Source organism: Sorex araneus, chromosome 4, assembly GCF_027595985.1.
Source record: "Sorex araneus isolate mSorAra2 chromosome 4, mSorAra2.pri, whole genome shotgun sequence".
NCBI lineage: Eukaryota > Metazoa > Chordata > Mammalia > Eulipotyphla > Soricidae > Sorex > Sorex araneus.
In genome coordinates this window covers 10962464-10989123 of record NC_073305.1, presented here as the reverse complement: position 1 = coordinate 10989123, position 26660 = coordinate 10962464, and the positions used below count along the sequence as shown (strand labels likewise).

The 26660-nt window shown below is 64.5% G+C and overlaps 2 protein-coding genes across 10 annotated transcripts; one reads left to right on the top strand and one right to left on the bottom strand.

Annotated features, from left to right (window-relative positions):
• Positions 1 to 3865: 3865 nt before the first annotated feature.
• On the bottom strand, positions 3866 to 18225 carry GATA2 (GATA binding protein 2). 5 transcript variants are annotated; one of them, XM_055136612.1, is made up of 7 exons: positions 17532 to 18224; positions 12322 to 12502; positions 11362 to 11638; positions 10336 to 10974; positions 8423 to 8568; positions 6347 to 6472; positions 3866 to 5823 (listed from the first exon to the last, which is right to left on the bottom strand). In XM_055136612.1, the coding sequence occupies exons 3-7, from the start codon at positions 11588 to 11590 to the stop codon at positions 5524 to 5526; spliced, it is 1440 nt and encodes a 479-aa protein (XP_054992587.1). In that variant the 5' UTR covers positions 11591 to 11638; positions 12322 to 12502; positions 17532 to 18224; the 3' UTR covers positions 3866 to 5523. The 5 variants fall into 5 exon arrangements, with proteins under 5 accessions (XP_054992587.1, XP_054992588.1, XP_054992592.1 ...); XM_055136613.1 differs by lacking the exon at positions 17532 to 18224 and adding an exon at positions 12948 to 13078; XM_055136617.1 differs by lacking the exon at positions 12322 to 12502 and having other exon boundaries at positions 17532 to 18225.
• Positions 13582 to 26160, top strand: LOC129404315 (translation initiation factor IF-2-like). Of its 5 annotated transcripts, XR_008629832.1 has the most exons (4): positions 13582 to 14231; positions 23546 to 23625; positions 24014 to 24211; positions 24801 to 26160. XR_008629832.1 is itself a non-coding variant. In XM_055136618.1 (2 exons), the coding sequence occupies exons 1-2, from the start codon at positions 13799 to 13801 to the stop codon at positions 14710 to 14712; spliced, it is 666 nt and encodes a 221-aa protein (XP_054992593.1). In that variant the 5' UTR covers positions 13582 to 13798; the 3' UTR covers positions 14713 to 14736. The 5 variants fall into 5 exon arrangements, 1 of the variants encoding a protein (XP_054992593.1); XR_008629831.1 differs by having other exon boundaries at positions 24014 to 26160; XR_008629834.1 differs by lacking the exons at positions 23546 to 23625; positions 24014 to 24211; positions 24801 to 26160 and adding exons at positions 19792 to 19893; positions 20624 to 20758.
• The last annotated feature ends 500 nt before the right edge of the window (positions 26161 to 26660 follow it).

Below are 26660 nucleotides of genomic sequence, written 5' to 3'. Positions count from 1 at the left end.
TCCAACTTGTCCCACTTCTCCATTTTTTGTTTGATTTTGTTTTTGTGCCACCCCCAGCAGTGCTCAGGGCTCATTCCTGGCTCTGTGCTCGGGGATCACTCCTGGCTCTGTGCTCAGGGCTCATTCCTGGCTCTGTGCTCGGGGATTACTCCTGGCTCTGTGCTCGGGGCTCATTCCTGGCTCTGTGCTCGGGGCTCACTCCTGGTGGAGCGCGGGTGCCTGTGGGGTGGGGGATCACACCCAGGTCAGCCATGTGCGCGGCACGGGCCCGCCCCACTGACCATCTCTCCGTCCTCCTCTCTTGCTCGTGTTCTGCTGGTGAGGTTTGGGCTCCTCACGTTCGTCTGCCTAGAAAAGCTGCCGTGGCCTGTGGGTCCAGCCCGTGTCCCTCTGGCCTCGCTCAGGTGAGGCCGGCCGCCGTGGTGGGGGCGAAGGCAGGCGTTGCCCGCGGGCCTGCCCATCCTCCCGGGAGGCCAGGAAGATCCTGTCCCTGCTTGTTCCCAGGGGCAGGTCACCGAGGGCTGGAGGGCCTGGGAGGACAGCAGAGCTGGCCCCGCGGGGAGGGCAACGAGGGGGGACGGGGATCCCGGGCCCGGCACGCCCTGGCAGGGTCGGGCCCGGGGCCAGCCAGCCCCACCTGGGTGTGGAACAAAGGCCCCCCAGCTCCCCGGCGCCCTGGCACCGGGCCCCACGGACACATAAAGGCAGCCCGCACCCTGCCAGGCGGCCAGTCCGGCCCGGGCCCGGCCCTGCCCTGCCGCAGAATCGAAACTGCTTCCCCACAGCCCTTCACAGCAGTGCTGGGACTTGGAGGGGGGGACAAATGTCGGGGAGCAGAAGCCTTGGGTAGCACTGGGTGACGGGCTGAGGCCTGGGGCCACCGGAGCCCCCTCTGCGAAGTGTGCCCTCCCCACCCCACCCCTCCCCACTCCCCCCTCTCCCAGGGCCTGACCCGCTCCGTGCAGAGACAGCCCTGCCCTCCGCGAGCCCCTGGCAGCCAAAGGGAACCTCCTTGGGTCTCGCCCACCCTGCAGGAACATCGGAGTCCAGGGGCTGGAGCGATAGCACCGCGGGAACGACGTTTGCCTTGCACGGGGCCGACCCGGGTTCGATCCCCAGCATCCCATAGGGTCCCCTGAGCACCGCCAGGAGTGATTCCTGAGCGTAGAGCCAGGAGTAACCCCTGTGCACCGCCCAAAAAGCAAAAATAAATGAATAAAAATATACATAAATAAGGACAGCGGAGCCCAGAGATGTGAGCGGGTTCCGTGGAGGCATCTCTCCAAGCCATGTTTGAGAAGCGCCTTTCGCGACCCGGGGCAGGCCCCAGGACAGTGGCAGGACCCTGCTCCCTCAGGCCGAGTGGCCAGGTGGCGACAGCTCTCCTGGCCGCGACAGCTCACCAACTGCCACCTGGCACTTCCGCCGTGCCGGGACTCCCGAATACCGGTGGGCAAAAAGGGGACGACAGGGCGACAGGAGCAGGGAGGCGTCGTCAGGGGGCCCCGCTGGCTCCGGGCCTGCCCCAGTGCTGTGGCTCCGGACCCGGGCCCTGGGCTCCATCCACGTGCCAGTGCTACATTCCTGGCTCCCGGTTCTGCCCTTCGGAACCGGACCTGCAGGCTGGTTCCAGGTCCCGGGGGGGGGGGGCTCTCGGTTCTCGTGTGAAAGTTCTGGGTTCCGATTCTGGGCTGTGAGCTGGGGGTTGCGGGGGTCCAGGCTCTGTGCTCTGGGTGGGAGGCCACAGCAGGCGGCACTGTGTGTGCCAGCTCCGGGCCGGGAATCGGTGCCAGGCGCGCAGGACTGCGGCAGCGTGACTGCGCTTTCTGCCGCGAACACAAGCCCGCGCCCAGGCGGAGTGAGCTGCGGGGCTGGTCTGCTGCCGAGTCTGGTGCCCGGGAGGCGTCCCCGAGACGCAACGTGTGTGCGCACCTGCACGCAGGCTCCGTCGCCAGCCGGGCACAGACCGGCGGGAGGGTCCTAGTGGTGGGAGAGGCGGTCGGAAGGCACGAGGCTGGGGAAGGGGTGCCCGGGTGCCAGGGTGCCGCTGGGCCAGGCTATTCTGTGTCCGGACGGCAAGTGCTTTCCCTCTGTTGGGTCAGTGTCCCCTCTGCGGGGGAGGGAGGGGAGATTGGCACACCAAGGCCAGCAGTGACCTGAGCTCAGGGTGCAGACACCAGCCCCTGGGCTGTCTAACTGGCCAAGGGGACAAGGCACTGGGCCCTGTGGGACCTTTGCCTCATCAGCCTCAAGCGAGGGTCCGGCCAGCCAGTGCCAGTGGCCTAAGGCAAGAAGTACAGAAGTGCCTCCTGGACACCAGGGCGGTCAAGGGGGAGAGGCTGCCCGTCAGGAACCCTTGTCCTTGAAGACTCAGCGGACCGGAGAGGGCAGGCGAGCGCCAGTGAGTGTGCATGGCCAGAATGGCTCGAAATTAGAGAATGAAGGACCCGGGGGGGTGCCAATGGAGGGTCCGCAGGGGGACAGAGGCAGGACGTGCCCTTAGGCACGGATCAGGCACATGGAGGACTGGAGACCGCGGTGAGAGCACGTGGTGCTCAGGGCCCTGCTGAGTGACGGCTCAAGTCTGCAGGTGCCCCAGAGATCCCGGGTGTGTGACCTCCCGGGGCTCATTATCAGACACAGAGGGGCTGTGGGCACGGGGAGATGGCAGTGGAGGTCGGTGAGCTGTGCTCTGAGGATCTCGGGGACCGGGGACTTTGGCCATTGGGACTTTGAGAGAAGATGATTAATGGTGGACACCATGGAGCTTGGTGGCCAGCAATGATCCCTGGAGTCACTGTGACCACACTAATAGACACACTTTGATAGTGAAATGATTTGACGTCAGGGACATTGGTCATAAGGCTGATTAGAGATATTGGTGACTAGGGACACGCGACCAAAGGCTTAGGGCGCTCACATATGAGCGATCAGATCTTCCATTGATTGGAAGAATATTGATCACAGACATTGAGGAGTCAGTCTACTACTTTTTTTGACCTGAGACAGTGGCGACAGTGCATGGGCCATCAAGATTGGCACACACGACCTTAGTCGGCGAGAGGCACTTGCAAACCACGAACATGGCCAGTAGCAGTATTAGGAAAACAGACCCCAGTCAGCCCCATATCCAGCAGACCTGCGGCGTAAGGATCCGGAGTGCCAGCCACTTTGGCCATGGGGACCTGAAGAGAAGAGCCAGCTGGCAGCAGTGGTGGGCACCCTGGAGAGCCATGGCCAGCGATGGCCAGTGATGACCAGCAGCACAAACTGGTCAGGAGCAGTGGTGACAAAAACTATCATCAGACACTGGGAAGCAAAGACAGTCACTGGAGTCAGGGGCGATCACGTTCGTCAATCAGAAGCATGGATGAAATATTGATGATTAGTCCGGGTGATGGCCACTCGCGATGATAACCATCTCTCAGGAGCCGACGTGACCGGTCAGACGCAGTCGCCAATGACAAGTCATCAGAGACACTGGGGATCGGGTCTGTTCACCGACAAAGAGTATCAGTGGTCAGGGAACTCGGAACAAGCATCTCATCCAGCTGAGACACAGCGGATGGGATGGGGGGGGGCAGTCTTGGTGGGTTTCTGCAAGACCCACACTTGAGCCCTCGGGTAAGGAATCTGAGCGGGGGCCAGAGGGGAGAGACCATGGTCTGCACCAGCCTGTGCTGGCAACAGCAGACACCAGAGAGGACGTTCAGGTGGGGGCAGCAGACAGGGCCCCCGCCCCCCCTCCCCACCCATCTGAGCCTGGCCCCGCTTCAGCGATGAGAATGGTTTGGTCCGACTGCGTCCCCCCCACCCCGGGACCCCGCAGGCCCGGAGCCCACAAGACAGGCCAGAGGCATTCACAAAAAGTATTTTATTACTCTTAACAGTATTCACTTTAAAGGAATAGGGGGATAGCATACACTTTTTACAGACAATATATAAATGTTGTACATAATTAACAATAACTTAGTTCACTAATCCAAAATAGAACAAGCCCAGTAAAACAGAAGAACAGAAAATACTGCCGATTCTTTCTCTCAGGCGGGTACTAGTACAAAATAAGTTACTTCCGGCTGTGGTGCCCCCGTGGCAATCACCTGCCACTATTGCACTTGGTCGATCGCCTCGGCACAAGCCTTGGCCGGGCCGCGCCACCCCGGCCGCCGCCGCCACCACCGCACACGGCATCTCAGGTCGGACATGTTATATACAGCGGTACCTTGGGCAGGGTCCAGCCGGCCACAGACAGGCAGGGCGGAACCCAGGCATCTGCCGGGGGACCCCCGGGACCGTGGCCTCTCCCACCCCCCAGCTCCCGTGTCACCCCCCTGCCAGACCGGCCCCCCCAGGATGCCGAGAGTGGCCACGCACGCCTCTCCCCGGGCCCTAGCGCCCCCGTCCAGGGCCGTGAGGTCCAAGAACTTCTCCGAAAGACAGCCTCGGTTTGTAGGTTTTATTCCTTTCCAGGGCACGGGCTTTGGTGGCAGAGTACAATGGACTGGACCCCAAAATGAGTTTAAAAATAAAACGATTAACTCGTCAGAGAGTTAAAAGCTTATGCAGTTTTCTTTCTCTTCTTTTTTTTTTTTAAATATTTTTTTTTCCTTTTGTCTCAGAATGAGAGGGGAGAGGGTGCCGGGGCGGGGGTGGGGGGTCACAGAAAAAGGCTCTATGTACAGAGAGGTGCGGCGGGGCCAGGCAGGAAGACAGGTTCCAGCAGCCTCCGTCTCGGGGCTGGGGCGTACTCGGGGAGACGTGTCCCCCACCCCCACCTCGAGAAACTCTTGCTTCCTTCCTGTGACCCAGCCCTGGCCTGGAGAGCTGCGTGGCTCGGCCCGTGATTGTCTCTGTCCTCCGGGGCCCCGGGGCCGGGCACTCGGGCTCGGACTCCTGGGACCCCCCCCCCACCGGGCCCCGGTGCAGCCCAGACTGGGGGGTGCAGCTGTTTCCGAGCGGGGAGCCAGAGGAGAGGGTGCGGGGCAGCGGATGTGGCCCCCAGAGCCTGGCAGGTGCACAGACTGACCGGGCAGCACTGGGCGCAGAGGGAGGAGCTGCAGGACGGGTGGGCGGTGGTGGTGGGGGAGTTGGGGGAGTTGGGGGTGTTGGGGTCGCAGGCAGCTCGGAGTTCCCACGACTCCCGGTCCTCGGCAGACACCAGAGTAAAACGAATTCTTTCTGCCTCTTCCCATTTTTTTTTCTCTCCAAACGGATTCCTCGTTTGCCGGCCCCTCCTAGCCTCCTCTCTCACATCCTGGTCCTTTCTGCTTCCCCCACGGGGGTCCACAGCCAGGGCCCCTCCCAGCCCCAGGGCAAGCTTCACAGTGGCGGCCAATGGCTGAGTGGGGTGCCCACGGGCCGGGCGCGCCGGCTCCACGGGCGTGAGGAGTGGCATCAGTCTTCGGGGGCGTGGGGTGGGGGGGAGAGCTGGGCAGCTGAGGGTCTGTCCACCCGTCCTGCACATCGCCGGCCGCCCTCCGAGGCATCCGTCGGTCTCCGTCCGGTCGGTGGGGGGTGGGGTCCCTAGCCCATGGCGGTCACCATGCTGGAGGGGTGGGGGTGACCAAAGGAGAGGCTAGAGGAAGGGTGGATGGGCGTCGGGGTGGGCAAGATGTGTCCGGAGTGGCTGAAAGGCGGCAGGTGGCCCACGGGCGCCATGTGTCCGGCCAGGGCGGCTGCGCTGAAGGGGGCGGACTTGTCCTGCATGCACTTGGACAGCTCCTCGAAGCACTCGCTGCCCTTCTTGCTCTTCTTGGACTTGTTGGACATCTTCCGGTTCCGGGTCTGGATGCCTTCCTTCTTCATGGTCAGCGGCCTGTTCACCTGCGGTGGGGGGGCGGGGGCGGGGGAGAGGGGCCACCGGCATACCTCAGGGGTCCCGTTCCCTTCCCCCAGACACCCGCACCCGACGTGGCGCCCCGCTCACTCGCGCGGCTCCGGGGGGTTGGGGCAGCGCAGGTCAGCGCTGGGAGCGTCCCCTTGCCCGCCTTCCCAGCCGGGCTTGGCCGGCCTTTGGGACGGGAAGGGCGCCTTTCATTGTGTGGGGCCGGCCCCACGCGCACCCTGCAGGGCCAGCGCTGCCCGGCCCTGGGCGCCTCCCAACACCCCCGCCCCCTGCCCCAGACGGTGGCTTGGGAGGGAGCGGCCGGCCCCGGGGTGGGGGCGCGGCGGCAGGGGGCCCTGCCTGCCCTCCAGCCCGGCCCCTCTTCTGGGAACCCCTCTGGCGCCCGGCAGCAGCTTGCCAAGCCAAGCCAAGCAGCCCGGCCTGGCTGGGGGCCGCTCCCGGCCGCACAAAAGCACTGCGGCCCCCGGGGAGGGGTGGGGCGGGCGGGGCGGGGCGACTCACATTGTGCAGCTTGTAGTAGAGGCCGCAGGCGTTGCACACGGGGTCCCCGTTGGCGTTCCGGCGCCATAAGGTGGTGGTTGTCGTCTGACAATTTGCACAACAGGTGCCGGCTCTCCTGGCGGCCGACTGGGGGAGAGGGGCGGGCGGCGTCAGCGGGCCAGGCTCCCACGCCCCGGCAGGGCGGGGGGGACGCTCCAGCCATGGAATTCTAGAATCCGAGGCCTCCACAGAACTCTCTGGGGGGCCGAGCTCGGAAGCAGGGCAGCCGGAGGGCCAGCAGGGACTGGCGGGGTAGGGGAAGCCAGTCTTGCCGCCGCCGCCCACCCGCCTGAGCTCACAGTTGGGGAAACTGAGGCCCCGAGAAGGACTCCGTAGTCTAAAAGGCTCCCTCGGTATCCCCCCCTGGGGCCCCGGGCTCAGAAACTGCTTTTCGGGTCTTCTCCCACAAAACTTCTCAGAAAAACCCCAGGGGGAGGGGGCGGGGGGGGCCAGCAGACCCTCGGGCTGGGCAGCAGCGGAGGCGCCTTCAAACAAAAGTGCCCAACGCCGGGATGGAAAAGCGTTTCAGGAGTCCAGAGGCGCCGCTGTCCAAGACGGTAGCCCCTAGCCGCATGTGGCTACTTAAATGAAATTGAGCCGTAATTGAATCAAGTTACGGACTCGGATTCGGGGGCCTTCGGAACTGCACCAACCCAACGTGGCGCTTCTGGGGGCCGCCACCAGGCTTCCACGCTGGGCACCGCAGACCCCTTCTCCTAGGCAGGACAGGGCCAGTCTGTGGGTCCCACCTGGTGTACCCCAGAGTTCTAGTGGCCGCCCCCCGGACCTCAGGGGATACAGGGCAGAGGTGATCTGGAAATGAGCGTCTGGTTCCTGGAGAGAGGAATGAACCCACCCCACGGGGGCCGGCACGGAAACCCCCAAAGCAGTGCTGTCCCTCAGCCCGGCCCCCTGAAGCAACAGACTGACCGCCGCCCTCCCCCCCACAACACACACATTTCCCAGAGGCCACAGAGTTGGGGGTGGGGGGGCCAGCAAGACTGGAATGGCCCCAGGCCCGAGCAGGGCTGCAGCCACAGGGGCGGGGAGGGGTGAGGGTGAGTAAGCAGGCCTGAGGCTGGAATTCTGACTCAGGGGCCAACATCGCATCCTCCACCTCTACCCCCACCCGGGTCCCTCACCCCACCCTCGCTCCAGGAAAAAAAAAAAAAACGGGGGGGGGGGGAGGGCGGAGAGGAGGGCGAGGGGAAAGGGGGCAAAGCGGGCAGCCACTTAAGCCTCGTAAATCACTTCGCCCTGAAAAAATATATTTATTATTCTTAGCATTTTACGCATTATTTGCAGAGCGGAGGGTATTAGAATTTTCAAAACAGCCCAGCGAGAGGCGGGACGGAGCGGGAGACTCTCCAAACTCGCCGAGTCCGGAAACAGAGCGCGGAGTTTCCTTATCGCGGCCTGCAGATGTCCGGATAGGAAGCCGGGCAGGAGATCCGAAAGGGCATTTTTTTAAAATCACTCAAATGAAAATACACAGTATAGGTGACTCCATGGAAAAATAATAAAGAGCAGGTTTTTTCTTTAGGGGAGGGGGGGTGTGCTGGTGTATGTGTGGGTTTTTATTTAAATCAGCAGGAGGAGACTGGGGTGGGAGCCGAGGGAGCCCGGCCCCAGCTCCCAGGGAAAATTACTTCATGGCCCTAATTTTTTTTTTTTTTAAAGGGGGAGTTAAACAGAGGCCAAGGGCCAGGAGCTAGCGGGCAGGCCCTCGGACAGTCCCCGTGGTGGAGATGCCTGAGCGAGAGGGCGGGGTGAGAGGGTACCTGGGGGGGCTGCAGAGGAGGAAGTCCGGCCAGGCCTGGGGGTGGGGCGTGGGGAGGAGGGTCTGAGAGAGGGGCGACCCCAACCGACACCCAAGTGATTTTCATGATAAAAGAGACAGAGCGGTGGGAAGGGGGCAGCCAGGATTCCAGCTCAGGCTGGGACGCGGGGCGCGGAGGGGTCCAGCCCCAGGGAGCCGCTGCCCCCCCCCCCCCCCCCCCCGCACCTGCCTCCCGCCCACCCCCTGCCTTGACCTACCAGTCTCCGCTTGGGCTTGATGAGGGGCCGGTTCTGCCCGTTCATCTTGTGGTAGAGCCCACAGGCGTTGCACAGGTAGTGGCCGGTGCCGTCCCGCCGCCAGAGAGGGGTGGCCGTCGCTCCACAGTTGACACACTCCCGGCCCTCTGGAGGGGGACAGGGAGAAACACCAGGTCAGCTTAGCCCACAAGGTCAGGGGCAGGCGGCCGGGGTGGGCAGGAGCGGGGCAGAGCCCGTCCTGGGCTCCTGCGGGCTGAGTCTATATTCTAGAAGGATCTGATGGGGGGGCGGGGAAGGGACTCCTGGTGGGTGAAAGGGGTTCAGAGAGGAGTAGGTTAAGGCCACATGCCCTCCGACATCCTCAGAAGGAAGGAAAGCAGGGCTGGAGGGAGGAGAGGGGCCAGGGTCCCTGGGAGGGAGGCTCGGACCAGGGAAAGGTTATTTACAGCAAACTTTGCCGGCGGGCGGCTGGACTGGAGTTACCCGGCAGGACCTGGCTGGGCCAGGGGACAACCAGGGCACCCTCCGGCACACGGCACGCTCCCCGACTCCGCTGCCATCTCCCTCCGTCCATCCCCTCAGTCCTGGCGCCTTCTTTCTGCCCAACCCCGGGCAATTTCCTTCTTCCACCCCCCCCCCACCCCCGTAAGCCCCCAACACACGCGCACACACACACACACACACACACACACACAGAGCAGAGTCCTGGACTCAGATTGACGTCTTTCTTTAAAATTAAACGGGAGCCTCTCGTTTTTGAGGCTAAGTGAACGGAATGACCCTGTTTTCTGTTGTTGCTGCTGCTGGGGGCTGGGGGGAGTGCTTTGTTTGGTCATTGTTGTGGTTTAAAGACCATCTGGAATTCAAATAGAATGGAACCGCCAAAGATCCAGGAGAAGGCATCGCACTGGGCGAGCAGGGACCGGGGAGCAGGGTAGTGGTGGGGGAGCCCAAGGGGGAGCTGGGGCGGCGGGGCCACTCACTGCTGGGCACTGGAGTGGTGGGGGGGTCCCAAGGAGGGAGTTCAGGGCGACGGGGCCACTCCCTGCTGGATGCTGCCTCAGTTAGCATCTCGTTACCCTGGGAATTCTTCCCGGTTAGTTCAAACCCACGTAATTGTCAGAATCTCCCAGCGAGGGGAGGCGGCCCCTGGGCTCAGGATCGAAAGTTTTTGAAAGCGTCGACGACGGTGAGCATGTGCCATGCCATCGGGTGGATTCGGGGTGGGGGAGAAGCCAAGCCTCACCCCGGCCCACTCACGGCCAGGTGGGGGACAGAAGGCGGCCCCGGGTCCCTCTCGGATCCAGCCCTCGGGGAGGGAGCGAGGAGAGGAGAGCGGCCCAGGGGGCGGGGAGTGGCAGCCCGTCCTGGGAATGTCGCAGGGGGTGGAGGGGCATCTCCGGAGGAGGTTCGGAGTGACCACACGCCCAGGGCCGGACTGCGGAGTGGGAGAACCAGATTCCGGAGGGTCGGCGCCCGCAGCACGCGCACTCTCCAAGGCACACGTCCGCACACCTACATGCGCCCTCCCCCCCTCACCTGCCCGCCGCCGCCGCCCCTCTCGGGCTAAGGTGGGACGGGATCGGAATTCTTGCTTCGTCTGGGATTCAGGGAGGGGACGGGGTGGGGAATTTCTAGTCTGTTCTCTATTCTCTGGCCAGGGCCGGCCTCTCGGAGGGCAAGAACAGGGTGAGGGGAGGCAGCTCAAAGTTGGGGACCCCCTTCACCACGCTGGGAGAAAAACTTTGAGCGGAAAAGCAAAGTTTTCAATTCCCCTCTCTGCCCTGCAGGCCTTTGGAAGGGGGGAGGGCATTGCCCAGCCCCAGACGAAGGAGACCAGCCACCCTCTCCGTACCCGAGACCCCAAGAACCGCCGCCACCCCCTCTCCCCTCCACTCTCTCTGGGGTCCTACCTGAGCAGGAACGTGCTTTGCTCCGTTGCTTGGGGGTGAAGCTGGAGGTGGGGCCCCCCAGGAAGCCTCCGGGGTGAAAGAGCCCGCCGCTGTAGTCGTGAGCGGCCGGCACGTAGGACGGGTACGTGGGGATGGGGTGGTGCGTGGCCGGCTGCGTGCCCATGGCCGCCAGGCCTGGACGCAGGGGGCTGCCGCTCTCCAGCTTCATGCTCTCCGTCAGGGACACTTGGTACTTGACGCCATCCTTGTCCTCCCCGCGGGCCACGCTCCCCCCGGCCGAGGAGGAGGCCGGGGAGGCCGCCCCGGTGGTGCTGGGGTCAGGGGACACTTCCTTGGGGGGCGTGGGTGGGAAGCCGAAGAGATGAGAGCCGGAGTGGGCGGCCGTGGGGGTGAGGGAGGCCACGGAGCTCCCGCTGCCTCCCCCAGTCCCACCCCCGGCCCCAGGGTACACGGAGAGGGGGCCGGCAGGGCCTCCTGCAGCCGAGGGGTGCAGGGGCGTCTTGGAGAAGGGGCTCACGGTCCAGGGGTTGTGGTGGTGAGCGGCGGCGGCGGACAGGGCGGCTTTGCCACCATCCAGCCAGGGCAGGCCCGGGCTGTGCAACAAGTGTGGCCGGCACATCTGGCCCCCGGTCAGGCGCGCTGTGGAAGAGGGGAGGCCGGGGGGTGAGTGGAGGCCCAGACGCGTGGGTCACTGACGTCTCCTAACCACCCCCAGCTCAGACTCCCCCCCAAGAAAACCAGAAACGTAACACCCCAAGCGGTGATAATCAGGAATGTCGGTCCCGGGTGGGAGGACAACCTGGAGGGAACCCACCCGGCCGGCAGAAAGCCTGCGGGGAGCGCAGACCCCCCCCCCCTTGGAAGACGCCGGCTGCCCCCACCTTCCTCCTGCGCCCGGGCTCGGCAGCTCCCGTTCCTGCGGATCTCACATCCGGGAAGCAGGCGGCAGCCGGGGCCCTCCTCCCCGCCTGCGCCGCGCGCGCGGGGCCAAGCGGCCGGGCTCCCGCGCCCCCGGGGCCGGCTCACCGTGCGCGGGACTGTAGGAGACGCGCGCCCGCGCGTGGGCCGGGTTGGCGTAGTACGGGTTGCCCTGGGAGTCGAGGTGGTTGAAGAAGACGTCCACCTCGTCGGGGGGCAGCAGCTGCGCCGGCTCCATGTAGTTGTGCGCCAGGCCCGGGTGGTGCGAGTCGGGGTGCTGCGCGTTGAGCACGGCGGGGTGCGCCATCCAGCGCGGCTGCTCGGGCGCCACCTCCATGGCCGGCGGCGGAGACTCCGGATCTGGGTGGAGGTGGCGGCGGCGGCCCTGCGCGATGGAAGGGGGGCAGGGATGGGGGAGGTTGGCGTGGAAGGGCGCCGCCGCTGCCGGGTCCCCCCCCCAACCACACTCACTCGGACGACAACCCCCAGGTCCCGCCACGCGCCCCCACCCCCCACCCCTCCTGCGCCCTAGCCGAGTTCAGCGGCGGGCACGTCCCGGGTGGGAGGAAAGCGCCAGGCTCAAAACGAAAGAAAAGTAAGGGGCGAAGGCGCATCCACGCACGCTCACGTGGCGACCCCCGCCCCGGGCCACACCCGGGGAAAGGGACCCCCGACGTCGGGCGCCCCCCGCACACCGCAACACCGCTGCGACGCTGGGATCCGCTCGCGCCGAGCCCCCACCCTCCCGCGGCGCGGACACATAAACACAGACGCAAAAGTTGGAGGCGGGCGCCCCCCGCACCCACGGAGCGAGGCACGCGATGGTCACAACTTGCTCGGACACTCGGTGCCAGACGCACCTCGCGACCTCGCCCCCGAGACGCGCGCACGCAGCCCCACCCGCCCGGCGCCGGCCTCCCGCGCGCACCGCCCGGAACCGCGCGCCTCCGGGCACCCCAGGGCGGCCCCCCGCCGCCCAGTGCCATCCCCGGCCCCACGCAGATCTCCCGGGGCTGGGTGCGCCCAGCCCCCCTCCCCACCCTCCAGGCTCCCGCTGCCCAAACTTACACACGCAGCGCCGCGGCGACGGCGGGGGGACGCGGCCTCGGGAGGGGCGCGGCAGCGGCGCTAGCCCCGGGCTGCGGGGCTCACGCGGCGGGAGCGGGGGGCAGCGCGCGCCTCGGCCTCAGGCCCGCCGGGCTCCGGCCCCTCGGCATCCTCCGGCCGCCCTGGCGCCAGCTCGCGACTCCTGCACAGACATGAAGCGGGGGCCGCGCACGCCTAAGAAGCCCGCGCCAGCCAATCAGCGCCGCGCGCCGCCCAGCCTCCGCCCCCCATTGGCTGCGCCCGCAACTCCAGGCCCGCTGGACTCCCGGACTGACCCGCGGGCCTGCCCCCCTCGGCGGGCGGGCCCCCTCCCAGCGCCCTCCCGGCGGCCCCTGCTGCCAGGAGCCCCCCGCCCCCCCGGGCCCCCCCCCCCTGTGGGCCCTCCGCTGCGTCCCCTCTCGCGTCCCCCCTCACCTCTGAGCCCCGCTCCGGGGGACTCGCCTGGAACTGGGACTCCCTCTCCAGGAGGAGCCCAGGCCGGGAACCCCCGGGGGGTCTTCCCCCTCCGACCCCGGCTAGCTCACTCTCGGGGATCCCACCTCCTGTCCCCCACCCGGAGCGTGGCGCGTCGCAGTCCCACTACCTACCCTCGCCGCGCGCTGTCCCTGCTCAGATCCTGGGCTAAGGGTGCGAGGGGCGGACGGCTGGGGGTAGTGGGAGCCACGAGGGACAGGGACCCGGGGCCCTCGGTGGGCACCTGGGCCGGGACACACGGCCGCTTACGACTGTGCTGGACCGGCTGGAGGTGGCCTGGCCAGAGGTGGCGGCTCCAGAGGGGGGAGGGGGCGTCCCCTTCCCGGGCGTGGCCTCCGCAGACCAACGGGCCGAACTGCCTGGGGCGAGGCCGTGGAGACCCGGACTGGCGCCGGCGCCGGCTCGAAGGAGACGCCTGGGGCAGGAGAAGGAATTTTTCTTCCCTCTGGGGGGGGTCCCTAAGTCTCGGGGAGGGGGAGGAGGTGGTGGTCGGAGGACTACGGCCTCTAGGTCACCTGGAACCGCTGTGCAGGGCAGGGGTGCAGCTCTGCGCCCCGGGGCCCTGGGGCAGCACCTCCCTCGCCGTCGCCCGTCGTACAGACGACGCAGGAGACGCAGGTTCCCAGCAAGCCCGAGGCCGAGGACCGGGGGGGTCGGAAGCAGAAAATGGGGGGTGAGGGGGGCGGTGGTGGCTGAGACAGGTGCGGGGGGCCACGGGGAGGCATCAGCAACCTGCAGACCCCCGCCCCTCACCGGGCCCACAGCTCTCTCCCGAGCAGCCCCGAGGGATCCCAGGTGGGTCCGGGGCCGGGGAGCGGGTGGGGGTCCGGGCCACCCCCCGGGAGGTGGGGGGAGGGGCGCCGGGATTGACAGTCGGTAATTGGGTAACTGGAGGCGGCTTCTCCTGCCGGGCGGCCCCGCCACCGCGACGCCGGGCCCCTGACGTCACCCGATTCGCCAGGAAATGAACTTTTTAATAATCCGAGGAGGGAGGAAAGCCCTCGGTCCCCTCGGCTCCGGGGGCGCCGGGCCAGGCCCCGCTCCGCGGGCGCGCCCCCGGCACCCAGTCCCTGGCCAACGCCGAGCAGCGCCCCCGGGGCGCGGGGCCGGGCCGGGGCTTCCTGCCGCGTCTGCGTCCGGAGGTCCGAGCGTCCGCCCGTCCGAGGCCCGGGCTCAGGTAGAGGCGCGGGACCGGGGGCAGAGCAGAGGGCCTCGCCCGGCCGGGACCCCGCGCGTCCCGGCGCCGCAGGGCTGCGCTCGGCTGGGGCGTGCGGGGCCGGGGCCTGGCGGAGCGCGGCGCGGCGGGCGAGGAGGCCGGCGTCCGCCCGGGACGGCGCGCCCGAGCCGGCGGCAGCAGCGGGAGCCCGGGGCGCGGGCCTCGGCGGCCGAGCAGGCAGGTGAGCGGCGTCCGGGCCTCGGGGTTCGCGCTCCCCGCCGCGCACGGGGCGGGCCGGGGTCCCCGCGGCTGAAGCTTAAGATTCATCGGCGCGTAAAGGGGGGGGGGGGAGCGCGGCGGAACCTCGCGTCTGGATTTTTTTTCCCTTCGTTCTTTCTTTTTTCTTTTTTTTTTCTTCTTGGGTTTTTCTTTTTTTTTTTTTTTGGGGGGGGGAGTGCGTCTCCGGAACTTAAATGGGAACCTCCCCAGTCCCCGCCGTCCGGCCCGCCTGTCCCGCGCGAGGTTCCACCCCGGTCCCCAGAGCCCGAGTTGCCGCAGGCCCGCGGGGCGCCCGCGGGATCGTGAACGCTGGAGCCAAGCGCAGGCTTTTCTGCCGGGCCGCGATCGGCCTCGGCTCGCCGGGAGGTGACCGCTCGGTGCCCTCCGGGAAGCAGGTAATTCGCCTCCTCACCTCCCACCTCAAGAAGACGCAGTTAAAATGATACCCCCCCCCCCAACACACACACACACACACACACACACGCAGAGTTCTGGGCGGGTCTGCAGCTTGGTCGCCGCCAGCTCTGCTCCTGGGCAGCCGATTTCCTCCGGGCAGCGTCCTGGCCAGAGCTGGGGTGGAAATCACCGGATTGGGTGGGGGGCGAGGCGGGGGGTGGCCTGCACTGCCCACCGGCCGGGTGCGCAGCAGAGCGCGGGCGGGAATTTAATGAGCTGGCTCGCCGGCTCAGAAAATCGCCGCTCCGAAGAGCTTAGCAGGGCAGTTAAGCAATGCCTAAGCCGCGGCCTCGGGAGACCCGCACCCGCCGCCTTCCTTCCCGCAGTCCTGTCTGGGGCTGGGAAAGGGGAAAGGGGAGCTCAGCCTGTTCTCTGGCCGCCCTCTGGGTCGCTTCCTCCGCGGGGCAGGCCGGCCGCAGGCTGCCTGCGCCGACCTTCGCAGTGGTTGGAGTTTCCTGCGTTGGACGCGGGACTGCTCTGTTCTCCCGCAGGAACTAACCGACCTGCAGAGCCGCCAGGGCGGCGGGCGGCAGAGTGCCCAGCTGGCTAATAAAGCAAGCGCCCCCCACCCTAGTCTTCAGTGTCTGTGTCTGCCAGAACCACGGACACTGGCTGGGACCCTCACGCACTGGGCAGCCGGGACCCGGCACTGCCACCTACGCTCCAGCAGACAGTTGGTTGGAAGGTTGCTCAGGAGTCAGCCCAGTGTCACTGGGGCCTGAGGCGAGGGGGCACCAGATAGCTGAAGGAGAACAAATTTATTCCCGCATAAGGTCTTGGCTTGCGGAGGGGGAGTCTCCAGAACACCGTGGGGAGAGCCTGGGTCCCCTCCCCATTGTGTCCCTTCCCCGGGGCTGTTGAGAGACTGTCACTGTTCCTGGCCCTGTTCCTGTCACTGTTTCTGAGTGGGACAGAGAGGGGGCCAGCCCCAGCGAAACTGAATTTTCTAACAATTTTCCAAGCGAGCTGTGATTCCTCGCTGAGAGTGGACACGGGCTGGGGTGTTACCACAGGGGTCCTCCCTCCCTTTCTTAGGCCCAGGCGGGGCTCTCAGCTGCCTGGGCTTCAGCGGCCACCCCCTCCGGAGTCCTCCTGTAGTGCCCTTTGTTTAAACTTCCATCATCAGAGCCAGGCCTCGGGGACCATAAGTTTGTCCCCCCAACCTTTGTGACCTAATTCTTCTCACCTTTCCCCATGGGCATCTAATTGGCCCATCCACAGGGTATGTGTTGGGGGTGGGGGAGGGATCTGCCAAGGTCCGTGTGCAGAGAGATTGCCTTCCAGGGGGGACCTTTTAATTCCTAATCCATAGGGTGGCCTCTTAGGCCCCAAAACTGCCTTCAAGAGTGCCTTGAAGGGGGCGAGGGAGAAAGTGGGGGCTGCTTGAGCCAGGGGTGGGGTCAGAAGTGCTCTCTAGGAAAAGGCCTCAACTAGGGTCAGGCGGAGGCAGCTGTCCCTCCAGAAAGAGGGGCTGGGTCCCCGTGGTCCATCGGGGCTTCCGTAGCCTCTCCTGCTTTGGAATTTACTGTCAGCTCCCCCCCAAACCAAATCTCGAGGCCTCCCGCCTATGTCTGGGCCTCTCGGGATCCTAAAGTCACCGCGGCTGAGAAGGGCGCCAGGGCTCCGGCGGCCCCCGGGGGGCAGGTCCGAGTGTGGGTGCTCTCCCCAGCTCTCAGGCCCACAGCCTCCCTCAGGTCCGGCCTCAGACCTGCCCACCGCGGCCCAGTTTTCCCCCGGGGACAGCCACGGTTTAACCGAGAGCACCCGGCGGCCGGGGCGTGACAACTGCTAAATCCGTTTCGTTAGACGCAATTTGTTTGCAATTTGTCAACCCGCCTGGGAGACACTCTCCAGACGCCCCGGCCGGCCGCCTCGGCCCTACCTGCGTCTCGAATCTGGCCTGCGCACAAACGAATCCCTGCACGGGGTGGGCCCGCGTAGACCCGGAGCTCGCTCGCCGGAGGTTCCCTCACCCGGGGAAAGAAGCGGCTTTTTCCAAAATAACGAATTTCCTCCCGTCTTTTCCGGGAAAGGCGCGGCCGGCGCCCCCGCAGCCCCCCGAACGCCTGGCCTTTCCCTTCGCAGCGGGGGCAACCTGAAGTTCAAGCCCGGCCCGGGCTAAAGGCTTCTGAATGCCCGGACGTCCAGACGGACCCAGACCGCGCCGACGCCTCCCCGCGGCCGGCGCAAGCCCGCGCCTCTAGTGCCGGTCTCATTCTTATTGAAATCCCAGTAAACGGATTGCGACTTGGGGCTGGGGGGCGGGGGGCTGAGGCGCGGGGTTGGTGGGGGCTTCCAGACCCGCCGCTTTCCCCCACCCGCACCCCAGTCGCTTAGGATAAAGGGCCGCGGGGCGCGGCGCGCAGGGGCGCACGCAGGAGCGAGCCGGGTTAAGCCGCGCAAAGCCGGCGCACGGGACCAGCCGGCAGGTGCAGCCGCCGCCGGCCCGGCTCGGGCGCATCCGCGCGGCCCCGAGATGGGGCGCCCGGAACAAAGGCCCCAGCTCTGGGGGCTAGGGGAGGGGGCCGCGAGAAGGGACGTGCTGCGGCGCCCTGGGAATACCCGGGACCTATAGGCTTCGGCCCGGAAAGGAAGACGGGAGCCCCCCGATTCTCCACTGCTCCCCCTCCGATTGAGGCCCAGGGATGTGGGGTTCCAGCCCTCGGCAAGGCCCGTGCGAGCACCGAAGGTCACAAATCACAGGCGACAGGGCCCGGCGACCGTGCGATTAGGCGGCCGGGCGGGCTGCGCCCCGGCCGAGAGGGGCTGGAAGGGGATTTGGCCAGGTAGAGTGGGGGGGACTTACCGAGCGCGATGCGGCGGGCGGCGCCCCCGGGCGGACGGGGCCGGGGCCGGGGCCGGAGCGGGGTGGGCGGCTCGCGGGGCGCCGGGCGCTCGGAGCGGCCTCTTGGTACCGGGCCGGCCGCTTTGTTGCGGGGTGGCCGGCGGGCGCCCGCAGCTCGGAGCTGGAGACTGGAGCCGGGAGCCGGGCCGCGCTGGCCTGGCCACCGCCGTGGAGCTCCCCGTTGCCTGTCCCTCCTCCCGGCCGGCGGCCGCAGCGCCGCTCTTTATTTCCACCGCACTTTGAGGGGGCGGGAGCACCGCAGAGGAGCAGGAGGGTGCTCAGAGCTCTACGCCCCCGTCCCCCTGGTCCCAGTCACTGGGTTCCCGAGCGCCCCCCGCACCCCTGCCCGCAGGACGGCTCGCTCAGAAAGCTGGGCCACGTCTCTTTTATGGCCACTGTCCCCGGGGGACCCTCACGGGTGGCGAGCACACGCGCTCCGCTCGCACGTCCTCCGCCGCCTGCTCCAACCCGCCAGTGCTTACACGGCCACGAGCACAGCGCTGCACACGTGTGAGCGCACAGGCTCTCGGGCTTCGGCCGGAGAGATCTGGGTCCCCCTGACTCACACACGTGCAACACGCTCCAGGCAAACAGCCGGCTCCTATACCCTATAGGTCCCGGGTATTCCCAGGCTCTCCCCCCTCCGGGGCCTGCAAGGGAGGACCCCTACTTTCTCCTTTTCCTGAGCAGACCCCCCTCTCCGCCCTCCCCCCCCTGCCCCCAGACCCCAGCTCACCCACTGCAGAGCAGACCAGAGCGTGGTAGGAGTTCTCTGCCCCTGCAGAAGGGCCCTAGCTTGCCCGAGGGGCAAGGGGGAGTGGATGGTTGGCGTGGATGGGGGGGGGGGGCGGGAAGGGAGGGAGTCTTCCCAGAAGGAGGCACCTGGATTCGGGCTCCTGGAGAGCCTGGTGGCCCTTGAACTTTCAAAGTCTCTACCAGGAAATTCAAACCCATGGTCAGGTCCCCTGTTCTTGCCGCCCAGGACATCGACTGTGGACTGTGGCTCGGGGGTCCTAAATCCAAAGAGAAAGTGCTTTGCCCAGAGAGCATGAGAAGTGCTCGAGGTCCCGGGAAAGGGGTATGTGCCCAGCCCCCTCTCTGGGAGTGCCAGCTGGGGAGTGGTCTTTCGGGAAGCTGGTACGGTTCTGCCAGGAGAGTGTGTTTCTGAGTGGGAGGGGACGTGACCTGAGTCCACCCTGTGTGTGGGTGGACGGGGCAGGCGCAGGCAGGGAGCCTGTGGGCCCCCAAGTGTGTGGGGGGCCTGGGAGCGCGGGAGTGAGCTGCATGCGCAGTCCTGGCAGGGCCCCTGGGAGAGGGGGGCTGTCACTGCCCGTGTCCCTGTGCATGTCCACCTGACCCCACTGTTTTCAGAAGTCTGTGATGGGTAGTGCATACTGGCCCGTGTGTGTCTATAATGGTATCTTCACATCATGGGCCAGCTGCAGAGTGTGTCTCCATACTTTGTTACTCGGAGTTGTGTGGTGTGTGTGTGTGTGTGTGTGTGTGTGCATGTGTGGGGGGGGTAAGTTATGAAGGATGGGGTGGGAGCAGAGAGTATCCTGGTGTGTCTGCGTCTCTGCAGAGAATTTAAAGGGACCCATGTTTGTCGGGGCACTGTGTGTGTGTGCGCGCGCGCGCGTGTGTGCGTGCGCCTGTGTGGTCTGTGGAGAGTGTCCTGGGGTGACAGGCGGTGTGTCTGCCCAGATTGCCTCCATGTACACCTTCCCCAGTGGCAGGGCGGGCGGGCAGCCGGCGGGGGCTTGGGTGCCATTTTCGGGGGCACTTTCTGTCTGTCTGTGGGAGGGGGAGATGAGCTGATAAGGCTTATCTGTCGTCGCCAGCGCCATGCTGAATAACTGTTTTAATGAGGTGGCCTCGCTGGGACCCCCGCTCCCAGGCGGCCTCCACCCTCATATTCCCTCATGGGGAGGGGCCTGGGAGAATCATTGGGGGGGGGTGCATAGGAGCACTGGGGGGAGACTTTTTCCTAGCTGGGCTGTGTTTCTCGGGACCAGGGTTCCCAGTCTGCATCCCCGCCCCCTCCACCCCCCTCACCATCTCCCTGCCAGACCCCAAGGCACCTTCCCGGGCTCCAGTCTGAGCCTGGTGCAAACTCTGCAGGGACAGAGGTGTGAGACCCAGGGATAGGGTCAGGACAGGGTGTCCCCAGGATAGAATTTTTGTTTTGTTTTGTTTTGTTTTGTTTGGGGGCCACACCCAGCTGTGCTACGGTTTTCCTCCTGGCTCTACACTTCTGGTGATGCTCGCTGGACCAGATGCAGGCAGGGACTCCATCCAGCCCGGACCTCTGCAGGCAAGGCAAGTAAGTGCCATCACCTTAAACTCTCTCTACACACACAGACACACACAGACACACACAACACACACACACGCACACACGCGCGCGCACACACACGCACCCACTCATCTACTTCTATGCCAAAGGAATAGAGATATGGGTGAGAGTGGGAGGGTGAATTGGGCGCACTCAGGGCCAGAAACAAACTAAAAAGTGGCAGGAAGGCAGGGAGGCCACTTTTTAGAGGTGGAAGCAAAAGCGGCCAAACTGTTGAGCAGAGAGACAGGCACCGAGGCGCAGGGGCCAGAGGAATAGAGGGAGCGAGGGTGAAAATAGAGCTGGGAAGAGTGGAGAGAGCCCTCCCCGGGAGACGGGACTGCGCCCCAGAGCGGACCTAGGCATTTGGAAACGGGCAAAGATGGGTGGGTGGGATGGACCGAGTGCGGGAAGGAGCGAGTTGGGGAAGCCCGAGCACCTGGGCCGGGTCGACTGCGTGAGCGCAAACGCCGGCGGGCCGGGCGGGGCACGAGGCGAGGGCGGCGGAGGCGGGCAGGGGGGTCCGCGCGGGGCTGCGCCGCTGTCCGGGGTAATTTTTCATCTCGGCCGGCTAATCTTTGTTCCCGGCGAAGATAATGAATAGCCAATCGTTATCTGCCCGGCTCCCGGAGGCTGCCCGAGAATGGGGTTGTACAGGGCTGGGAATTGTTTCCAAAGTGCCGCGGAATAAATGGCGTTCCTTATCTCTGCCTTCCAGATTATCGGAGCCCTTTCAGAGCGCGCACAACAAATGCGCCCGCCATCGAATGCATCATTTACCACCGCAGATCCGCGCGCTGATGGGCAGGCCGATAGCCGTCCGCGGGGGGCACTTCGGGCGCCCCGGTCCGCGCCGCCCTCCCGCCCGCCCGCCGGGGGGCACCCGAGTGTGCGCCCCCCGCGCGCGCGCGCGCGCGCACGCCCGCGCCTGGGAGCGCCGACCTGCGGGTGCGCCGCTGGCCGAGCGCTGAACACGCACGGACGCTGGGGTGCTCGTCCAGGCCGCTGGCGAGAGCAGAGGAAAGGGGGTGCTTCCCCTGGGCGGTGGAGGGGTGCGTGCGTGCCCCTGGGGTGATGGACACGTGCGAGAAAGAGTGGCTGAGGAGGGGCGCGCGGCGGGGGAGCGTCCCGGGAACGGATCCTCGACGTGCTTGCCGGAGCCGAGGCCGCCTGCGGCGCGCTCGGGTGCGGATTCAGGGTCGCTCCTGCCCTGTCTCTTTGGGGGTCACTGCGCGCTCGTAAGGGCGGGCGCCCCCGCAACCCGTGAGCGTCGGGGTCTCGCAGGGCGCGCCTGGAGGGCTGCGAGGCTCCGCTCGACGGCTGCTGCGTCTTTCCCGGTGGCCTGAGTGAGTGGGCCTAAGGGGCGCGTTGGCTTGGGGCTGGACACTCCCCGCCGGGACGCCCCCCGAGCTGGCTCCAGGGAGACGGCCGAGCGCCGAGCCGGTGTGCGGCGGAACCCAGAGGGGAAGGCGCGGGGTGCGAGCGGGAAGGGATGCCCAGGTGCGCGGGGAGAGGGGCTGAGCCGGGCGGCCTCCCGGCTCTCGGCAGCTGGGCTGAGACCCCCAGCCCGCCGGCCCGAGGTCCCCGCGCCCGGAGTGACACGCGCCGCCGACAAAGGCTGTATTTTTCCAGGCGCGCGCGCGCCCCCGCGATGGTCCCCATGACGACGCAGATAGCGCCGCAGCCATTTTCCCTATCTCCCCGGAGTCTATTATACGGTGGGATTAGCTCATCTCCAGGCAGGTCAAACCCAAAGTCACACAACCTGCGGCGCCGGCCCCGCCCCGCGCCCGCGCGCCCCTCCCCCGCCCGTGCGGGCCGCGGCCCCGCGACCCCGAGCCGCAGCCCATGAGCGGGCGCGCAGCGCCACCTGGCGGCCGCGGGCTCCCCGCGTGGGGTCTGCGGGAGCGGGACGCGCCGGGCCCGGGGCCCGCCCCCCGCCCGCGGGGCCCCTGGGTGGGAGAGGTGGGCTCTCCCCGAAGCCCGCGGGGCTCTGTTTTGGCCTCGCCCTGGCCCCGGGGCCAGGCGGCCGCACGGCTGCTGCGCTTTAAGTGGTTGCTGCAAGGATGGATGGACGGGCAGGAAATTACGGACGGGGAGAAGCTGTCAAAGGCCCCAGCAGTGGTTCCTGGGACGCAGCCTCTGAGTCTGGAATAAAAAAGCCCAGCGCCTTTGGAACCCTCATCACAACGTGCCGGCCGCGCAGACAGGGCCCCCTGGCCGTTTTGCACCCTGGGCTGTGGTTGCTTTATCCAGAGTGAAGCCCGCCTGTGCCCAGCTACCATCTGAGTCGGTCCCCTCCGCCCCGCTTCTCTCAGCCTCGGCTGGACGGTGGTTTTTGTGTGTATGTGTCCGGCTCGGGGTCCACACCAGGGGCTGCCCACAGCTGGTCGCTCCGTTGTCGCTCCCCAGCGGTGGGATCACCGCCCATCCCGCCCCCGGCATAGCAGCGCTCCCCCTCGGCCACCTGCGTGATATTTCTTTAGAGCCCTTGGCACAGTGCAAGACACCGTGTCTCTGTGTTTGCTTTGCCTGTCCCCGACCCAGTGGGCTCCCTGGAGAAGGGTCTGTTCTGCCCAGGCCCCACCGCCCAGCTGCTGGACTCATGCCTATCGGTTGGCATCGGCTGCAACTTTGGGGATGTATGAATGGGCACAAGAGCACGTGGGACAGATGATTATTATTTCACGCTGTGGGAGGGGTGAGCCCCCTGCCATGCTCCGGCCGGGCTTACTGTGGGTGGCCTTCGGGGGGAGCAGAGGTGATGACGGGGATTGAGTCCAGGTCGATTGGGTGCGAGGCACGTGCCCTACCCACTGTCTCTCCAGTCCCCACTAGGGTCATTTCACTTTATTGTCCCTTCCTGTCCCCTCCACTCCTCTTTCCCGGGGATGGCTGGCTCCAGTTCTGCCGCCCAGGTCCCCAGGGGCCTCAGACTGAGCTCCAAGGCCCAGGAAGGCCCCTCCACACCAGAGGACTGTCCTCACTCCGTGTGTCAGACAGAGGTCTGTGTGCTCTCTGGGGAGGCCCGGGCTGCTGGGCGCGTCTTCACTCATAATACAAGATAATTATCCCAGAACTGTCAGGAGGCGGCGATGATTAATTGCTGTGTGCGAGGCAGGGCCAGTGGAGGAGCAGGAGCCGAGAGGAGGCTACAGACGCTGAGGTGGGAGCTTGGGCCAAGCACCCCTGGAGCTGGCATGGGCTGATCAAGCCGTGGGCCACCCACCTCCCCCAGCCCAGCCCAGCCCAGCCCGGACCAGAATGGCAGGGGAGTGCCCGCCCTCTTTCCCCAGTAATGCCTGATTTCCTCTCGGGAATGACATGGGGCAGCTCAGGCCAGGGCGCTGCCACCTCCCTCAACACACATGTACACACACACACACACACACACACGTGTGTGTACACATGTAACCTGACTATTGGCATTTTTTGGGGGGCGGGGCACACGCAGTGGTGCATGCTCAGGCCTTACTTATGACTGTGCTCGGGGATCACTCCTGGGGGGGCTCAGAGGACCCTATGGGGTGCCAGAAATAGAACCTGGGTCAGCCACGTGTGAGGCAAATTGCCTTACTACAATGCCTTACCTACCACTCCAGCTCCCACGTCATTTTTTTTTTTTTTTTTTTGCTTTTAGGGTCACACCCAGCTTTGCACTCAGGAATTACTCCTGGCAGTTCTTGGGAGACCATATGGGATGCCGGGGATTGAACCCAGGTCAGCCGCGTGCAAGGCAAACGCCCTCCCCGCTGTGCTATCGCTCTGGCCCTGTCATTTTTGTTTTGATTCACCGTGAGTGACAGAGTTGCTCTGTGGTTATTCTTCTCAGTCAGTCCCTTCACCAGAGCCCACTCCCCTCCACCAGCATCCCCGGCTTCCCTCTGTGGCAAGCACGTCCCCCCTCCACCACTGTCCTAGTGTTCCTTCCTGACTTTTCCCTCCATTGCCCCAGGGGCCTGCTTCCTGCCAAAACCATTTCTCTATGGCCTCGGGCATCAGTTATTCCCCAACTAAAGTTTCTTTCTACCCCCCCTACGAGAGAGATCTTCTGCAAGTCACTTTCTTACCCTGACGCACACGGTCTGCCTCTGCCGCTCCCTTCCAGGGTGGCGAGAGGGTTTCATACTCCAGGAGCTGGAGAGAGCATGCAATGAGAACATGCCTTGCTCGTGGAAGGCCCAAGTTCACGTCCCTGGACTGCAGGCATGCACTTGCACGCACACGCACATCCCTGCGCCTTCCGGGAAGCCGCCGGGAGGAAGCCCCATGCCCAGGGTTTGGAGTCGCCCATAAGCACTGCCAGGTGTGGAAACCCACAAAAAATTAATTTATGATCCATGTTTTGTAAACTAGCCACCCGGGTCTTAGGGGGCCATGCCATGACGGGTTATGACCAATGTTTCCGAGGACGGGGATTCAGAGAAGGAGCCTCCGTTCCCGTTTCCCTTGGGGAAGGGACACTGGCCACCCCAGGCCCCATCCCTGCATGGCAAGGCAATGTTGAAGCTCTAAATCGCAGAGCCTGGGGACAGACGTGTGCTCCCTGTACTTCTGTACCCCCTCCATGTACCCCCTCCATGCACCCCCCACAACAGTCCCGGGGGCTGTCCATGTGCTTTATGAGTTTACAGGTGCCCTGAAGTATTGATTTGCCTTTTCTTCTCTAGGTTTGGTTTGGTTGTTTTTTTTTTGTTTGGTGGGGAGCCACACCCCTGGTTCTGTGCTCAGGGATCACTCCTAGGGGGGTTGGGGGGGAACGTGTGTGGTGCCAGGGGTCAAACTCAGGTCGACTGCCAGCAGGGTAAGCCCCTTACTCACGGCACCGTCTCTCCTGCGAGCCCTCGCTTCCCGGTTCGCTTTGCAGGAACTTGCGATCGTGTTTCTCCCTCCAGGTCGTAAACCACTTAGCAATTTCTTAGTTAATGAGCGAGAAGCTGGGGCACCAAAGGAAAGCAGACTCGGCATCAGAGATTCTGTTTCTCGCCACCCGAAGGATGAACGCTCAGGATGCCGGGCGGAGGAGAGGCGCTCCCCTGAACAGGAGGGCTGCGACGGAAAGAGATCCCAGGAACCAAGAGGGAAAAAATGCCACGGGGAAACAGGCGGGGCGTGTGGACCCCAGAAAAGGAGGAACAGGGCTCTCCAAGGCAACATGCTCAGCCTGAGAAAGGAGATGTCACATGTATTCAACATGGATGTGTTTGGGCAAGGACCGTGCTCTGAGATTAGGCTGCGTATTTGCTAACGCTCACTCAAAGAGGCAGAAAGCAATAGACTGTTACTGTCATACTGGTCCCTTCTTTATCCTAACTGTCCTTTGCCCCCACACGCTTGTGGCAAGCGTCCAACCACTGACCAGTCCTCCTCCTGGCTCTGTTTCCCCTGGCCTGGGATATTAGTCTCATACTTTTTGTTGTTTTTTGATGCAGTCTTTATTTACCTGCCCTCTCCTTCTCACTCATTTCACTCAGCATGATACTCTCCATGTCCATCATTTATAAGCAAGTTTTATGACATCATCTTTCCTAACAGCTATGTGGTATTTCATTGTGTAGATATACCACAGGTTCTTTCTCCAGTCGTGTGTTCTTGGGCACTCTAGAGAAGAATTGAGTGTTGAAAGTAGGTAAAGGGATATACATGATAACATTTCAGTGTCCATATTGCAAACAGAAAAAGAAAGAGAGAGAGAGAGAGAGAGAGAGAGAGAGAGAGAGAGAGAGAGAGAGAGAAGAAAATTACCTGCCATGGAGCATAGAAGTAGGAGTAGGGTGGGAGGGAAACTGGGGACACTGGTGGTGGGAAATGTACACTGGTGAAGAGACGGGTGTTGGAACATTGTATGACTGAAGCCCAATCACAAATGACTTTGTGACTGTGTATCTGATTGTGATTCGATTAAAAACAAGTAAATAAAAAAATAAAATAAAAGCAGCAGAGTATACGGGAGGTGACTTTATACCACAGGACAACTGCTGAGAGGTAGTGGAGAAACTGAATCATTGATTTATACCAATGAGTATAAATGCAAAGTACTGGATTTGGGCCTGAGAAACGGTCCAGATGCTAAGGCACTTACTTTGCACACAGCCACGCCTGGGCCACTCACCTGCATCACAGATAGTCCTCTGAGCACCGCCAGGAGCGATCCCTGAGCACAGAGCCAGGAGTAAGTCAAACACCACTGGGTGTGGGAGCCCCCCTCCAAGAAAAAACCCCAGCAACTAAAAAATAGGCACAGACTTGATACTATCAAGATACCAAGATACTCGTGGGGGTATCCACTGGTGATACGTTCCCTGAGGGGGGGGCAGGATACTGCTACTCAGAGTGACCCAGATTTGCGTGGGAGAAGAATTTCCGTTTATAGAAGTTTGTCTGAGAGGGGGCCGGAGCGATAGCACAGCGGGTAGGGCGTTTGCCTTGCACGCAGCCGACCTGGGTTCAATCCCCGGCATCCCATATGGTCCCCCGAGCACCGCCAGGAGTAACCCCTGAGCATTGCTGGGTGTGACCCAAAAAGCAAAAAAAAAAAAAAAAAAAGAAGTTTGTCTGAGAGAAGGGCGCCCCCCCTTGCAAAGCTTACCTGGGAAGTTGCTGCCACCGCGCATGACTGAAGAACAGCTGGAAACCAAAGTGCTTGTGATGTGAGACTCGAGTGTCACCACGTGAGCCAACGGGCACGCTCTGCTGCTCCCCGAACCTGAAAAGAAGGAACCAAGGGGTGGCTCTGCCTCTGCCAGCCTTTCCAC